We start from the raw sequence: 16,346 nt of genomic DNA, 5'->3' as shown, positions 1-16,346 counted from the left end.
ATATGTCAGCAGAAACTCAGCTGCTTCATTATGTTCCAATGTTCCTACATGCTTTCATATAAAAACTATAATTGAGCTATGAGAAAAAGGGTTGCAAATCTGTCAAAGACAGGTGATTTACAGCATACCACCACTGAATCTGGAATGTTTAAAGAAAAACAACATACAATTTAATAGTGATTTCTTCATTGCTGTCATTAGGAAATAAGTTGTCATTAGGAAAGATCTATATTAAGTACATGTTGAAATACAGTACACACTTTCTACCAGACTGATGGTCAATTGAATATTTTGTTTTTTACCAGTGCATTAAAATTAAATGAAAGGGAAGAAGCATACTAACACAGCAAATATTTTGGGCCAAAGGGTGTTAGGCGTGGCTGAATGAAAGTCAGTTGAAAAACACTAGCAATTTTTGTTTTTACTATTGCAGTAAAACAGGTTTTACTGTATCTGAAGCAAGCTTCGACTGAAGACTGTTATGGAATCATCTGGCCATATAAATGTTACCGAAATTAGAGCAGTAAGTTACCACTGCTGGGGCAGCATGGGATACTTTTCAGTGAAACGTGAGAAATACTTGCTCTTATCCATAACATTCATATGTTAAGGGATTAATAAATGATAGACTTACCCTGTATACCCACTATACTTTTAAAGCACATTCAAAACACATCGTCATTTGTTAAGGGCTCCTGGAAATTGTAAATTGTAACTCTGTCTGTAGTGAGGTGTAAACTACAATACCCAGAATTCTTTGAGGGAGTAAATGTGCTTTGAATGTGCTTTAAAAGAACAGTGTGTACACAGGCTTAGGCTGCAATCCTAATCCCACTTATCTGGGAGCAAGGCCCATGAATTCAATAGAACTTGCTTCTGCATAGACACAACTAGCATTGCAACTGGATCACAGACAAGCATAAACATATTGATTCAGAAGCAAACCCCTCTGAGTTCAGTACCACTTACTTATAGGAGCAAATTTAACAGGGAATATTGAGATTATCAATCATTTAAAATGAAAGCGCTCTGTTATAGTTTATCAGCAAGAGTATAAATATATGTGTGGATCTATGTAATTAGGATTGCATCAGGGGGAGGTTGCCAGGCCCTCACGAGATCCTGACTTGTCCTTTTAAATGCTTCAACGCAGTGGGTGAGTTTGCACCTGTTGTGCTCCTCATTCCATTCCCCCACCTGCTCACCCAACCCTTTCTGTCCCTTCACCCATCTCACTCTCTGCCTGCAAGCCGGCAAGGTGCCTTTGGGAGTGACTGGATCTGTGCATATATTACCAAGTGGAATTCACAGTGGCTGCATAAGCACTTAAAAGAGACAGTCATTTGGACAAGAAACCAATGATTCTGATCTGAAAAGGCAAACCGGCACATTCATCCATACGTTACGATTTTAGCGACTCAAGGTATGGCAACAATAAATGGGGTTCTTTAGGGCAAGCCAATCATCATCAATATTTTGCAATGGAGACCTATCAAAAGTCAGCAAATTCATATTAAATGAGGGGGGAAATGTGTGAAAATACATGAATGCTACATGCAAAATGATTTGAACCAATATATACAGGTAAAGGTAAAGGGACCCCTGACCATTAGGTCCAGTCATGGCCGACTCTGGGGATGCAGTGCTCATCTCGCTTTATTGGCCGAGGGAGCTGGCGTACAGCTTCCGGGTCATGTGGCCAGCATGGTGTAGGTAGGTGTAGACCATCTAAAATACACAGAGTTACAATTTTGGGGTATATGTGTGGATACTGAATAGGATAGCCAGATGAAAAAGAGGGCAGGGCTCTGGCACCTTTAATAATTGTGAAGATATGAGGATTTCATCAACATTTAGTTTAAGCTACAATATAATAAACTTTTTTTGCTGTGAAAATGAATATATATATATATATATATATATGCTTTCGTAGATTTTCACGGGTACAGGAATGCAGGTTTTGGTGTCTTCGGGTGTCTTCCCGTGTAAGAGTTGGGGTGTCTAGGCGACGTTTCGACGAGGTCTCACTCGTCATCTGCAGGCTGGTGCTTTCGGCTTCATGTTACTAGAACAGAGCAGGATCTCAGTGTTTGAGTTCCTATAAATACTGTTGAGGGGGTGTGGTGTATAGCCTCCAACGTTCTGGGCAGAGAGGAAGTTCCCAGGTTATTGTGCCTTTTCTTCTTTTGTTCATTAATTACTTGAGGGATATCTTGAGTGATTTCTTGAGTGATATTCTGAGTACCACTTAGGAGGGTCATTAGGTGTCCCTCAAGTAATTAATGAACAAAAGAAGAAAAGGCACAATAACCTGGGAACTTCCTCTCTGCCCAGAACGTTGGAGGCTATACACCACACCCCCTCCACAGTATTTATAGGAACTCAAACACTGAGATCCTGCTCTGTTCTAGTAACAAGAAGCCGAAAGCACCAGCCTGAAGATGACGAGTGAGACCTCGTCGAAACGTCGCCTAGACACCCCAACTCTTACACGGGAAGATACCCGAAAACACCAAAACCTGCATATATATATATATATATATATATATATGAATCTAAATACAGTGGTACCTCAGGTTAAGTACTTAATTCGTTCTGGAGGTCTGTACTTAACCTGAAACTGTTCTTAACCTGAAGCACCACTTTAGCTAATGGGGCCTCCTGCTCCCGCCGCGCTGCCAGAGCACGATTTCTGTTCTCATCCTGAAGCAAAGTTCTTAACCTGAGGTACTATTTCTGGGTTAGCAGAGTCTGTAACCTGAAGCGTATGTAACCCTAGGTACCACTGTAATACATTTTTTGGAACCAATATGTGAACCAAACCACAGCGATCCTTTGAAATTCATAATTATTCAATTTTGCAATGGCATTCTCCAACCAAACACTGTTTACAAAAATGAATATATTGGGAAAGGCTATTAAAGTGAACACATTACTGGAAATATCATACAAAAGTGCATTGCAGTAGGGAGAATTGCTTGCATAAATGTAAAACCTGAACACAAAAAGGTGTTTATTAGGAGAAATGTGCACAAATGCTGCTGTATTTTCTTGAAGAATTTTTTTTAATGAAAATTGCTGCAGAAATATGGAGGGCTGAATTGAAGATTGGAAAAAGAAGAAACCGAGAGAACTGAAATTGACAGATCCATCCATTTGGGAGTAAACTGCATTTCACTTGCTGGGACTTCTGAGTTGGTAAGTATGAGATTGCTCTGTATAGCATATTTCTGAGAATGTGTAAAACAAAACAAAACTGTAATTCAGACACACTTACCTGGGCATGAATTGCTTTAAACTTAATGGTACCTACTTCTGAGTAGGCATGTAAAGGACTGCAGTGTAAGAGTATGACACAAAACTGCTACACTGATCAGGAGTACCCAAAGGCCACTGCACTAACAAGCAGTTCCATCCCCCCCCCCACTATCACTGCAGGCATCAGAGCCCCAGCAAAGCCCACACAAACTTTGAAAACAGGGTAGCTTGCAACCGTGTATCTGCCAAATCTCTAGCAACTGTTTGGAGTAGTAGTAGTTGCTCTTAACCAGAAACTGCAAGTCCCGACTGCTCCAAATCATTAAGTTGTTTACTAACTTAATGTCCTCTTGTGCAGCTAGTTCAGTAGTGTTTTCAATGCAATTAAAAATATGTGGGATCAAAGATGAAACATAATATCATTAGTAAGGATGTTTCCCACAACTGCAGCAATGATTTGTTTGTTTCTTACTTTTAAAAAGCATGGACATGTAGGATCAGTTCCAGTTTCAAATAATTGACACAGTATTAACATTCCTTCCTAACTCATAGAAAATGCAGCACTTAAGCAACAACACTGCAACGTTTTTGCAACTGTGTCATAATGTGAAATGACTCTCAACAGAAGCACAACAGAAGCTCCTCATTTTTTTAAAGCTGGAAACTGTGCCTGTGAGCTTATCTAAGTACAGTGGTACCTCGGGTTACAGACGCTTCAGGTTACAGACTCTGCTAACCCAGAAATAGTACCTCGGGTTAAGAACTTTGCTTCAGGATGAGAACAGAAATCGCACGACGGCGCGACAGCAGCGGGAGCCCCATTAGCTAAAGTGGTACCTCAGGTTAAGAACAGTTTCAGGTTAAGAACAGACCTCCAGAACGAATTAAGTACTTAACCTGAGGTACCACTGTATGCATTTTGCTTTATAAGATTCACTTGGCGGTAGAGCCTAGGGAAGGGTTCCTAGGAACAACCTCCATCGAGAGCTAACTGTTCACACCTATCCCAGTGTGCTGATTCTTCACCCAAGTAGAGATGCCCAGGTACAGGGAAAAGAACTTGCTGCGTGTTCCTCCCTCTACTGGAAAACAAACCTTGCTGCATGCAAGGACTGGCCCATCAACCTTGCCATCTGAAAAGACCATTCTTTCATCCTAGGAAACTGCTTGGCAGAAAACGAAAATACAGAATACATTTCCCAAGCAACGTATTTTGAAATAGTTCCAGAAAAACTAACACCCCTCCTAAAATCATTGGTTTGGGAGAATGTAACTTGCCCAAAGAGCTTGCTTTTAGTGGTGGGTGTTTTAAGTTGCAACCACTTTTTAAGATCCAGTCATGTTTACAAGGCTCTCTCTTTCCCCTTTCTATACACTTGGAGTTAGACTTTCATCACTAAATCATTTAATAAGTAACTCAAACATGAGTTTAAAACATAGTTTATAATAAAAACAGCAACATGAAACTTCTTTGAAGATAGATCTCTGTGTTTTTTCAAAGTATTATTATTGGGTGTTTCCAAACTGTTTTAAAACATTAAAACAACAGCATACTTTTGCAGTAAGGAAAGCGACAGGCAGTAGCTGATAGCTAGTCAACAGTACTCCCTTGACCTCCTGACAATTGAGTCACTGCTAACCAGGAAGGCAGTGGGGAGGTCAGTGTGGTGCAAACACACCAACAGGAGCACCAGGCTGGCTCTGTCAGTACATTTGCACCATGCCAATCTCTCTACCACCTCATTCCTCTCCTTCCCAATAAGTCAGAAGGTCACGTTAATGCCACTGCCCGGCCATGCTGTCCATTATTGGTGACAAAAAAATGCACTGGAAATTGTGGGGCCATAGTTTGACACAAGGCTGTGTATCCCTCAGAATGAATGCTCAGTAACAGCTGATGTCACAATTTCCTCACTATCATTGGAATGGATGTTAAATAAACAGGTCATCTGGAAGTGACCATGGTCATTAAACTTAAAGAGAGCAATACTACGTATGATTGCTAAAGTGTCCCAATGCATTCAACAGGACTTACATTCTAGTACAGTGGTACCTCGGGTTAAGTACTTAATTTGTTCTGGAGGTCCGTACTTAACCTGAAACTGTTCTTAACCTGAAGCACCACTTTAGCTAATGGGGCCTCCTGCTGCTGCCGCGCTGCCGGAGCACAATTTCTTTTCTCATCCTGAAGCAATGTTCTTAACCTGAAGCACTATTTCTGGGTTAGCTGAATCTGTAACCTGAAGCGTATGTAACCTGAAGCGTATGTAACCCGAGGTACCACTGTAAATGTGTTCAGGTTTGCAACCTTGCTGGAGTATCTATAGTAAATTTTCACTAGCAGTTTCAGACTGAATCAGACATGGGCTAGTACTTTTATTCTCATTCCCACCAACAAAGAAATTGTGGATTTATCTATACTAAGCATGCAGATCCTGTGACTCTCCGAATACTGGTAGACTTCAGGTCCCATCAGTCCCGGCCAGCATGGTTAATTGTCAGGCATGGTGGCAGATGTAATCCCACATGATATTGAATTTTAAATTGTTGTAATCTGCTCTGGGTGAAGGGTGGATAATAAATTGAAACAACAACATCTGGTTCCCCACACTGATCTGAACATGATACTTTGTGTTACTCTTGAATGTCTAAACAAGTGGGGGCCATTATTCTACAGCACTGAGCCTTTGATGGAGGAGAAATAGGGAGGGAAATACAAAGCGGAAGTTATTTAATATGAATATGTTTTTACATACCAAAGAACTGTTTGACTGAACACAGTAACATTTATTTTTAATAGTCATAGAACTTGGTCAACTAGTTTTTACAATGTGGGAGGACATGTGGAAGTGACAGAAACACCCTGACACCTGGTGGTGACAAGGTATGGTTGCAACAGTGTAATATTTTAAGATAGGAAATCTGGAAGGGCCTTTCTAATGGGCATTCATGATTCATTGTGCTCATGTTGGTATTGCAGCTGCCACACATAATCCTACTTTCGCTACCTTTTGTGCCTGGAAATGTTTTGAGACTGCTCCATTTCCAACCTGTGCATATACCATAACTTCAAAATGAATGGCCACCTGTCATGGATGCTTTAGCAGGGATGCCTGCATTGCAGGGGTTTGGACTAGATGACTCTTGGGGTCCCTTCCAACTCTACAATTCTATGATTCCTTCTGAAATCCTGAAACTTTTATACAACGAATGGTGATTTATTTTTGTCCTGCTTTTGCTGCACTATAGCCACTCCAGACAGCAATAATGTGGAAGCATTGCAGAAAAAACAAAAGTACCACCAACACACTATCATTGCAAAATAAATCTTCCACCACTGCACTATTATTGTGTCAAGACATTATTACAGAAAAAAGCCACAAAAATCCCAATCTGGAAAGGCCCTACTTCTGCAACATTGTATCAGTATACTGAAGAAAGTGCTACAGTGGTGCCCCGCAAGACGAATGCCTCGCAAGACGGAAAACTCGCTAGACGAAAGAGGTGCTTCGCAAAACGAATCTCCTATGGGCTTGCTTTGCAAGACGAAAATGTCTGCGAGTTCCTGCGGGTTTTTCCCCCTCCCCCCCTTTCCTAAGCCGCTAAGCCGCTTATCAGCTGATCCGATAAGCCGATAAGCCGCTAATAGCGCTAATCCGTTAATCCGTCAATGGGCTTGCTTCGCAAGACGAAAAAAACCGCTAGACGAAGAGAATCACAGAACGGATTCTTTTCGTCTTGCGAGGCACCACTGTACCTGCTTTTTCTAAAATGAGGTTGGTCCCTAAATTCATGCAATAGTGAATATCCAAATTAGTACAAGGTTACTAGGGGTATAAAAAACCCTGAACAATATTTTTACTATTTTTAGTTTGTATTTATTTGCAGAACGTTTGAATTTTGATGAAGATGGCGTTGCAATTGCAGGGCTTTTCTCGAAATATTGCTAAGTCAAAAAGCCACGAAAGGTGGCTTCAATCTTTGTGATACTTATTTGTTTAATAAACATCTATACTGCCTTTCAAGAATACAATTCTTCCCATAAAATGTGACAATAAAAGGCAACAGGTAACATTTAAAAACAGCTCAATAAAACAATCATATCATTAAAGCTAACGTTCTAGCATAAAAAATGCAGCATAATACACCAGCCACAATTAGTTTCTCTAAGCCAAAGTAAATACAATACAATAAAAGGTTTTAAGTTATTACAACTATAACTTTTTTTCTGTGTTTATACTTTCATGGATATGGTTCTCCAGAGACAGTGTTGGGGGTGGGGGGAGCTCAGTACTGTAATGATCTTTTGAAACCCTATGAAAAATTGCAATACAGTCCTTTTAACTGAGTTCTGCCCAGATTCTAGAAATGCTGTTTGCTGCCCAGTTAGGACATTATGTGGCCCAGATTCTTTTTATTTATTTAAATGGAATAATAAAATCTCTAGCAGTTCTGGAGAAATAAGGGGGAATATGTTGACTAGGAGGGCTGCCAGGCTTAAGGATGTGCTGCCCAAAGGGTCATCCAGGAACCCCCATTCTGCCATGGCAGCTCTGCCACTGCTTCTGCCCCACTTTCTCCTTGAGCCAGTGGCGTTGCAAGGGGGGCAGGGGACGGTGCGCCCCGGGTGCCATGTCTGGGGGGTGACAAGAAGGCACCCCGTGGGGTGCTTGCTCCGCCGCCCCCAGGCATGGTGGCACAAGCAGCCATCGTGCCGCTGCAGCCGCACGTAGAGGATCCTTTGTTCACGGCTGCAGCTGCAAGCAGAGGATCTCACCACCATCCGTATGGCGTTTGAGCAGTGCTGGCGGCAAACTGCTATATACAACGCATGCATGGTCCCACACGCATGCGATGTACGTAGCGACGCTGCACACGCGCTGTACATAGTGGTTTGCTGCCAGCACCGCCTGAGCACTGTACGGTTGGCAGTGGGATCCCTCCGTCACCGCTACAGCCATAGTCAGAGGATCCCACTGCCACCACGAGCAGAGGATACCACCACTGTCCATACGGTGTTCGGGTGGCGCCGGCAGAAAACTGCTATGTACAACACATGCGCGGTGTCGCTCGCATGCGCTGTACTTAGCAGCACGTGTGCGCAGCTGGCGGTTTCCCCCACCCCAGGTGTCGGTTAGCCTTTGTTCGCCCTTGCCTAGAGCCAGCATGGCCTCACCCAGCTTTCTCCCCCTCCCCTGCCTACCTGGTCTCTCTGTGCCTGCCTGCCTCCTACCATAGGTTTAATGGGCAACAGTAAGGAAAATTTCCTTTTAGGTTCTCTCCCAAACCACCTATTTATTGAGCATTCATCCAGTTTTGCTTGTGGAATGCTTGTACAGATGTTAGATTATATCTCTGTGGTTTTTTTTTTTTACTAAGCATTTGTTCTGGTTTACGGAGTGGTTCTACAATAATGAGCATTTGTCCTGAATTGCTTGCTAGGTGTTTATACCCCCCCTTGTCAATTGACACTTTCCTAACTGCATAAAATGTGCTTCTTTTTAAAAAGTAGATTTGATGCGCCAGGGCGACAGAACAGTTTAACCCACTTTAATTGCACAAGCTTAAATTACCTGGTATTCACTGACAGTCATTCGGGATGAGCCCCTTTCCTCATGTTGTGCTGGATAACATGCTAAGTGAAGTGCCGGGTGGTGCTGGCTCAACCATGGCTTTGCTGAGTCTGCTGTAGCATGACTGAACACTAATTTAAAAAGACCAAACGAGATGCTCTGGTGACTGGTGTCAGCCTTAGCACACCCATACCAGGTGCTAATCCTGCACCTGTTTTCTGACATGCTGCTGCCCGTCACCAACTGCCACAGGCTCCGGCCTGTTTGGGGCTCTTGCAGGCTGCTGCCCTCCTTGTCAGCTGTGGCAAAGTTTGCTTTGTTTATTTGCTTTGCTCTTTAATTTTGATTTGGCGAGATTTAGCAAAGAGGTGTGGAACACTTTAATCTAGATTGGTTCTGTCTTCAAAATATGACTCTATGTGTTATTAGCTCAGTGGTGAGGAATATGTGTTCTGCATACTCATAGAGGCTATAATTTGAGGAGAAAGAAACAGAAAGATTTTGTCTTACTTACTTCAGGCCTTGTACATATCAGGGAGGCATTCAAGCAAACATACAGATCTACACAACCAATTAGGGCATATGATAACTCATCAAACATCACACCTCTCTGACTGGTTGCTAAGCAGCACTTCCACCCACCTCTCTCGTGGCTTTCAAGTATTGGACTTTAGCACTTAAAGAATTAACATTCAAGCTACAAACTGAATGATCCCCCCGTACCAACACTTTGGCACTCTCTCTCCCTCTTCCCCCCTGCTTGGCCCTTTCTCTGCACTCTCTTTTTCTTACCCTTCTCTCCAAATAGCTAATCTATATGCACAATTGATTTTCCTTCAATTATTAAATGGAACACTTAAGTTCTAAAATGAGGAGCCATGGGACTTCTTTGGAAGCCACAGCCATGACCTGAGAGCCTTTCATCTCATCCCATTTGTGTGGTGACTTGGTGTGATGACACACTGGTGAGAGAAATCTGTGCCTGATCAAATACACTATTTTCTTTCTAATCACATGCTACCTAGGACCTGAACCTCAGCACTGAGAGTAAGTTCTCTGGGACCAAGCCCTAGTTGGAGTGTAGCTCAAGGGCATCTTGACCTGAACCTCGAATATACCTGAGCACCAATGCTGGAGCCATTTATAGCTGTTTCCTCTTCAAGCACCTTTCTACACTGCATCTCATCTCTGCTTCTAATAAGCAGTGTTGTGCATTGTAGAGGCTGATTTAGCATGAGGGTGGAAGAGTGTGGTAGCTGGGCGCTGATGGATAGGTGGCCCACTCTTTTGGTGGAACATAGGACTTTGCAACTATGATTTGCAGCATTGTGCCATACAAAATAGGCCTGCCTCAAGGTTCAATTTGTACAAGCGCTTGTCACAATACCCATTCATTTCAAGATAACTTAATTTTCCTCATGGAATTAAAGTTTCTTGTCACATCCTCCCTGTTGAAGCTATGTGAAAAGTCTCTCTGCAAAGTCAGGAAACCCACCCACCCACCCAACCTGCCAGACAGCCTCTTTGGGGAGAAGGAATGTAAAATTATCACTGAACTTTTTGTAGGATCCAAGCCAGAGTACCTAGCCCTTATTTTCATGTTGCTGCTGTCCACAGATACAGTATAGACACATTGGATACATAGACTAATGGGTTATTTCCAGCCTCATTTTGACATTGACTTCTATGCTGCAATCCTACCTAATCTTCAGTTTGAAGATCTAAAGCAACTTCTGGTCTCTGCTGTGGCATACTGTTATTTTCAGTGCATTCCCATCTTTTAGATGCCTCCCTTTTATTTACTCGGCCTACCTGCTATAGTATAAATGAGCTTATGCCTCATTTATTGTATTTGGAACCAGTCTGTCCAGTTTTCAAATGAATTTAGTTCCACCCAAGCTTCACAGAACCTCACCTTGAGTTTATAATTATATCTGGCATGTTCAAAGCAATGCAAATATCCTTCTATTGGAATCACATATGGGTAAAAGTACATACTTGTTGCTGCAAAAATGCTGGAGGTGACATTCTTCCAATGGTCTTTTTATCTCCTCAGAAGATCTATTAGATTGGCTCTCCAAGCTTTGCAGTATCTGTCGACATGAATTATGCTTTCAAACAATACTAATACAACTGTTAGCCTGGCATGGTATAGAAGTCAATAAAAAATAATGACAATGAAAAATCTAAATTAAATAAGAGAATCTGGCTGTGTCAACTAATTTTATCCATTGAAGTAAAGTATTCCTACTCAACTGGCTTGTGCTCAACAAGTAGATATTTAACACTCCCAATGTAGGCAAGAAGGGGGGGTTGTTTTGGCTGTGGCAGGAAGGCAATTATTTTTATACGAATGAACACTATTTGTTTGAACTTACTGAAACCTTGCACAGAATCTATTGGGCCAGTTTAAGAATGGCTAAATAATAAAGAGCTGAGATTGGTCCCTTCCAATTCTACAATCCCATGACTTTATGATTGTGTGCAGAAGTTTAAGGATTTCTCCCTTGAAAAACACTTTTCACCTGTATGCCCATCACCAGCGCATCATCAATTGCCCACTACAGATCACCTTCAGTGCATGTGGCTCTCAATACACACGGTTGCCCACCTTTGTGTTAAAGTTACACAGGCTGTGGAGAGTTTGGAGTTGGCGCCAACACTAGAAGCAAGGCCTAGCAGAAGCAACCCTGTATTTATGCTAAACTGCGGTTCTTCATAATAGCCGCCATCTCGTTGGCAATGCGGAGTCCTTCACTCTCTTGGAATCTACCGCCCCCTGCAGGGAGAACTCGGCAAAAGCAAGCGGCCCATCCGACGCGCGCCTTTGCGTGACGCCATTTGCCGAAGCCTCAAGAGAGGAGCCGTTGGCTGTCGTCACTTCCGGTTCGCCAAGCAGCTGAAATAGGCGAGAGCGTCGGGCTGCCCTGAAACTTTGCGTTCTTCCGCCCTCCCTTCCTCTCGTCGCAGAAAGACCAAGAGAGAAAGGCGGAGGGAGTAGAGCAGAGAAGACGGAGTGGGCGGTGCCTGAGCCTCGTGAGCCCCGGCTTTAGCGCGAGCGGAGCACTTTGGAGGGGGGGCAGCAGGAGGAGGAGGAGGAGGCCGGCTCAGTGGGCGGAGCCGAGCCTGCGCAGTGTTGACTTGTGCTCGAGCGAGCTTCGCACTCAGGGGGTGGCCCGGCCAAGGAAAGAAACAAACTGCCAGGTAACGGCATCTTCCGTTGTCCCCTCCCCCATCAGGGAGGAGGGAGGAGGGGGCGGCGACGACGTAGAAAGGAGTTGGCTGGTGGGGAAGCTTGTTTGTTGGGTGATACGACGCGGGAGCGGAGACTGGACGGGGCAGGAGAGGCTGCCGCCCCGCCCTTGTGACCCCTTCCTCTGCCTGAGGGGGGTGGAGGAGAGGGGACATCATCTGGGGCACAGATTTATTCCTCCACACGCCTCGTAAACCTCTTCACACGTACACACGTGAGCCTGGGTGTATGTAGAGTCTTCTCAAGGCACCCGATAGCGCTGAGGGTAGGCTTGGGAGGATTCACCACCAGAAACCATATATATTCGTTACAGCGCGGAAAGGGCTGTCTCCCCCCTCAGGTCCTACTTACGAGTTTCCGATAGGCATTTGCTTGATCCCTCTGTGAGAAAGGGGTGCTGGGCGAGGTGGGCCGCTAGCCTGATCCAGCAGGGCAAGGGGCATATTCATCGTTGTGCCACAAGGTTTGTATGCGGAAGGTTGCAGGTCGAGTCCCCAGGTAGGACTCCTCTGTCTGGAACCCCCAGAGAAGTCTGTACAATCAGCATGTACAGTACTGAACTAGGAGGACCAATGTTCAGACTCTGTCTCTTTGTTCTGTAAATACATCAGGAACATGAAATCAGCGAGGCAATAAAACCTTTAGGCATACCAAGGTGTACAGAAGAAGCACAAGCCACTATTTTGTCTGTCCCCACTGCAGAGGATGTTGAATTGGCCGTATCTGAGGCATTGTTTTGGGGAAGGATATCTGTAAGAAGCCGTCAGCTTTGTTTATTAAAGAATTTGTATTCTGCTCTTCTGTGTTTCCCATGCATAATACTAAAATAGAAAATAATCAAATGGTGATAAAAGCAACTGTTAAAATACTGTAAATCTAAAAACTTAGCAGGATTAAAAAAAAGTTTCTGCCTGGTGCCAAAAGGACAGCAGTGTATTTGTCAGGTGAGCCTTGGAAAGTAATTATGTGAACCGGATGTCACCACTAAGAAGACACTCTCCCTGTTTGCTACTCACTATCAGAGAGGTTTCTTCTCAGTAACTGGCCCTAGTTAATTCAAAATACAGCTGCTAGGCTGCTAACTGTTTTGTGAGTAGTTAAAGACAGTCCCACATACAGTACATTACAGCAATCAAACAGATGTCACAAACGATAATGTTTTAGAGCAGGCTTCCTCAACCTCGGCCCTCCAGATGTTTTTGGCCTACAACTCCCATGATCCCTAGCTAGCAGGACCAGTGGTCTAGGATGCTGGGAATTGTAGTCTCAAAATATCTTGAGGGCCGAGGTTGAGGAAGCCTGTTTTAGAGCTAAACTGTAATTAAGTTAGCAAGTCGCTGAGATACGGCATTCATGTAAGATGTGAAATTGCAGTGAATATATGTTTCATTAAAATCGACCTATTTGCCAGAGTTTTGGAGAATAGACATGTCTCACCAATTTCTAGGAATTGAATTATGGCATTAGAGATATGTCTTAGGTAAATTGGTAGAGATATTAAAACTAATGTGCAAGAGCAAAGTTGAAACATTTCTCTGTAGATTAAAAGAAGAAATGCCTTTGTTATCATGTGTTGTGGAAGTACACTAAAGGGATAATATGATTCATGTGCATCTAAAAGCTGACTATTTTTATATTTTGTAGTGGTTTTTCTGGGGGAATAATTTAGCCTACATGTGCTTCTGTACTTCTTGGAAGAATGACAGATGACAAAGATGTACTTAGAGATGTTTGGTTTGGGCGAATACCAACTTGTTTTACCCTATATCAGGACGAGATTACCGAAAGGGAAGCTGAACCTTACTATGTAAGTATTATAAACACATGTAGAACCATCATTTTGATGTTTAGTATTCGACTATACTTGAGGAACATACTGTGTTTCATCATCTTCTTGATGCTGGAAAAAATGATAGAAAGAAAGAGGAGATAATGCTTGTTAAACAAAGAACTGTTAAGGGAGCTTCTTCCAGCTTTTCCATTACAGAAAATCCTTTGTGACTGGATGAATTTCCATGCTGTTATTAACTTTGTAAAATTATTTGGACGTTTTGGAAATCTTAACATTTGAAATTTACAGCCTTAGTGCCCATTAAAAAACATTGCTTTTCCATGTGTTTGAGGAATTCTAGCCTAGATGCTGCTATGCCATAATCTGCTGCTGCTACATGAGATTGATTCAACTTCTGTTCCCAAGAAATAGCAGCAGCCTGAAAAAACAAGGGTGAAATATTTCCCCTAAGACTTCCAAATACTCAGTAGGAAAACAAAGTCCTAAGCATTCTGTTTAGAAGAAACTTCACTCTTTAAGCACAGTGTGCTTTAATTTTCTTGAGGGTTAATTGTCATTGCAAGTAGTTTTCTCCTGTTTGGGCACAGTCCCATTTGTCCATATGAGGAATATGTTTATTATGCTAAAAGATCATTTCTCTATGAGACCCAAGATTCTCTCTGAAGCCTTATTTAAATGGAACTTGCGAAGAAGCAGTGTTTTGCGGAATATACCTTGACCACTTTTCAAACTGCAGTCCTTAGCACACTTACTTGAATAAAAGTCCCTTTGAACTTAGTAGAACATAACTTGCATATCAACAGCCCAGTACTATTTATGTTATAAGTACTGCTCATGTGACTGAAAAGCAAGTAATATTTTTAATGTAACTTTTACATGTGATTCTTTTCATAAAGATGTGCTGTTTACCTTTCCTTTCAGCTGCTTTTACCCAGAATAAGTTACTTGACACTGGTAACGGACAAAGTGAAAAAACATTTTCAGAAGGTTATGAGACAAGAGGATATTGTAGAAATATGGTTCGAATATGAAGGCACACCACTAAAATGGTAAGTTATTAAACTTTTTGAGAATTTTAGAGTGTTAGCATCTATATTTCCTGACTGCATATTGTTCTTGGGAAGCCTAATCAAATTGAAGTTGCCCTATCAAAATCTAAGATTGTGGGCAACCTTTTAAAAAAAGATATTAATTCCTCAGTGACGTCAATATACCAAATAACATTCTATTTTGCACAATTAGGATTAAAGTGCTTTCCCTCTTGCTTTCTCAGTGCATGCACAGAGTTCCAATTGTGAGCCATTCTGTCTCTGCAAGTACAAAAATGATGATCTCTTAGTTTCAGATGTGTCCAACATGAAACATGGTCTCGGAGAATTGCATAAGCTTGAGAACTAGGGTTCTCCTTTCCATTAAATCAACTTGAAGTTTACAGGTGTAGAGCTGCTATGGCCTTGTGCAGACATAATTCGCTCACTGCTGAAATCAGGAGTGAACTATGAGGATTAAAAGCTCCATGCCACCTTTGGAGCTCACATTTCATGGACCTGCCTTAATTGGGCATAAGTGTTGGTATTAACAGTTGAATTGCATGCTGTGTTCCATCCTCACCCCAATTTTATTTTATATATATATATATTTTAAAAGCTTTATTGGTTTTTCTAATGGCACTCCACTTTACAGAAATCCCAGGGTATACAGTGAACATACAGCATAAGAATACACAGCAGTTTACAATACTAAAGAGGCAACAGCTTCTGTCCGCTATATGTCTGCACAGCCTGGAAAGGACTGATAATGTATTTAAGTCTGTTTGTTAGAACTGTTGCAAACAACGTATAGTTGCAAGTAATGTTCAGTGGTACCTCAGAAGTCGAATAGAATCTGTTCCGGAAGTTCGTTCGACTTCCAAAATGTTCGGAAACCTAGACTCGGCTTCCAATTGACTGCAGGAAGCTCCTGCAGTCAATCGGAAGTTGTGTAAGCTGTGTCGGACATTCGGTTTCCAAAGAACATTTGGAAACTGGAACACTCACTTCCGGGTTTGCGGCATTCGGGAGCCAAAACGTTAGACTCGCAAGGTGTTCGGGATCCAAGGTACGACTGTATAGTCACTATTAACAGAAAGTTAGATCTAGACAAGTCCATCTTCAGCAGCCCTTATTAGGTTTCAATAATACAATACAATAATTACGGTTAAGTTAAGTGTTGGTGGAGATGTTAACTGCAAAGTCAAGGGTTCCTGCATACTAAGATTCGAAACTGTCTTAGTTACACAAATGCTTGCATAGTCCCAAGCAGCTTGGTACATCCCACCCCAATTTACATTCTTCTGAAGTAGAGATCTGTTACCCACCTTAATTACATTTGAGGCCTTCATACAGTGACATCAATTATAAATAAGCAATACAATTTGTTGGCCCTAATTAGGATTTTTAAACTAGAAGATACTGATAATAGTTAGTGCACA

General features: G+C 42.3%; 1 protein-coding gene and 1 long non-coding RNA gene across 6 annotated transcripts in view; one reads left to right on the top strand and one right to left on the bottom strand.

The window, feature by feature from the left end:
* Positions 1-3,025: 3,025 nt before the first annotated feature.
* LOC308583043 lies at positions 3,026-11,584 on the bottom strand. Of its 2 annotated transcripts, none has more exons than XR_014006020.1 (3): positions 11,443-11,584; positions 10,830-10,924; positions 3,026-3,230 (listed from the first exon to the last, which is right to left on the bottom strand). It is a non-coding gene; the product is annotated as an uncharacterized lncRNA (long non-coding RNA). The 2 variants fall into 2 exon arrangements; XR_014006021.1 differs by lacking the exon at positions 3,026-3,230 and adding an exon at positions 8,263-9,300.
* A 304-nt stretch (positions 11,585-11,888) lies between these two features.
* Positions 11,889-16,346, top strand: part of ATG5 (autophagy related 5) — a 29,948-nt gene continuing 25,490 nt past the window's right edge. Inside the window, exons 1-3 of one of the 4 annotated variants that reach the window (XM_081186668.1) lie at positions 11,889-12,035; positions 13,729-13,891; positions 14,798-14,925. In XM_081186668.1, the coding sequence (XP_081042794.1) occupies positions 13,784-13,891; positions 14,798-14,925 (236 nt within the window). In that variant the 5' untranslated portion in view covers positions 11,889-12,035; positions 13,729-13,783. Of the gene's footprint in view, positions 12,036-12,091; positions 12,299-12,326; positions 12,350-12,422; positions 12,837-13,728; positions 13,892-14,797; positions 14,926-16,346 lie in introns of those variants that run through there. The other 3 variants (XM_081186670.1, XM_081186671.1, XM_081186669.1) reach the window with 3 other exon arrangements.

The sequence above is a fragment of the Podarcis bocagei genome (assembly GCF_964188305.1).
Source record: "Podarcis bocagei genome assembly, chromosome: 3".
In the NCBI taxonomy this organism is placed as follows: Eukaryota; Metazoa; Chordata; class Lepidosauria; order Squamata; family Lacertidae; genus Podarcis; species Podarcis bocagei.
Note: the sequence above shows the minus strand (reverse complement) of the source record. Positions and strands in the feature narration are given on the sequence as shown.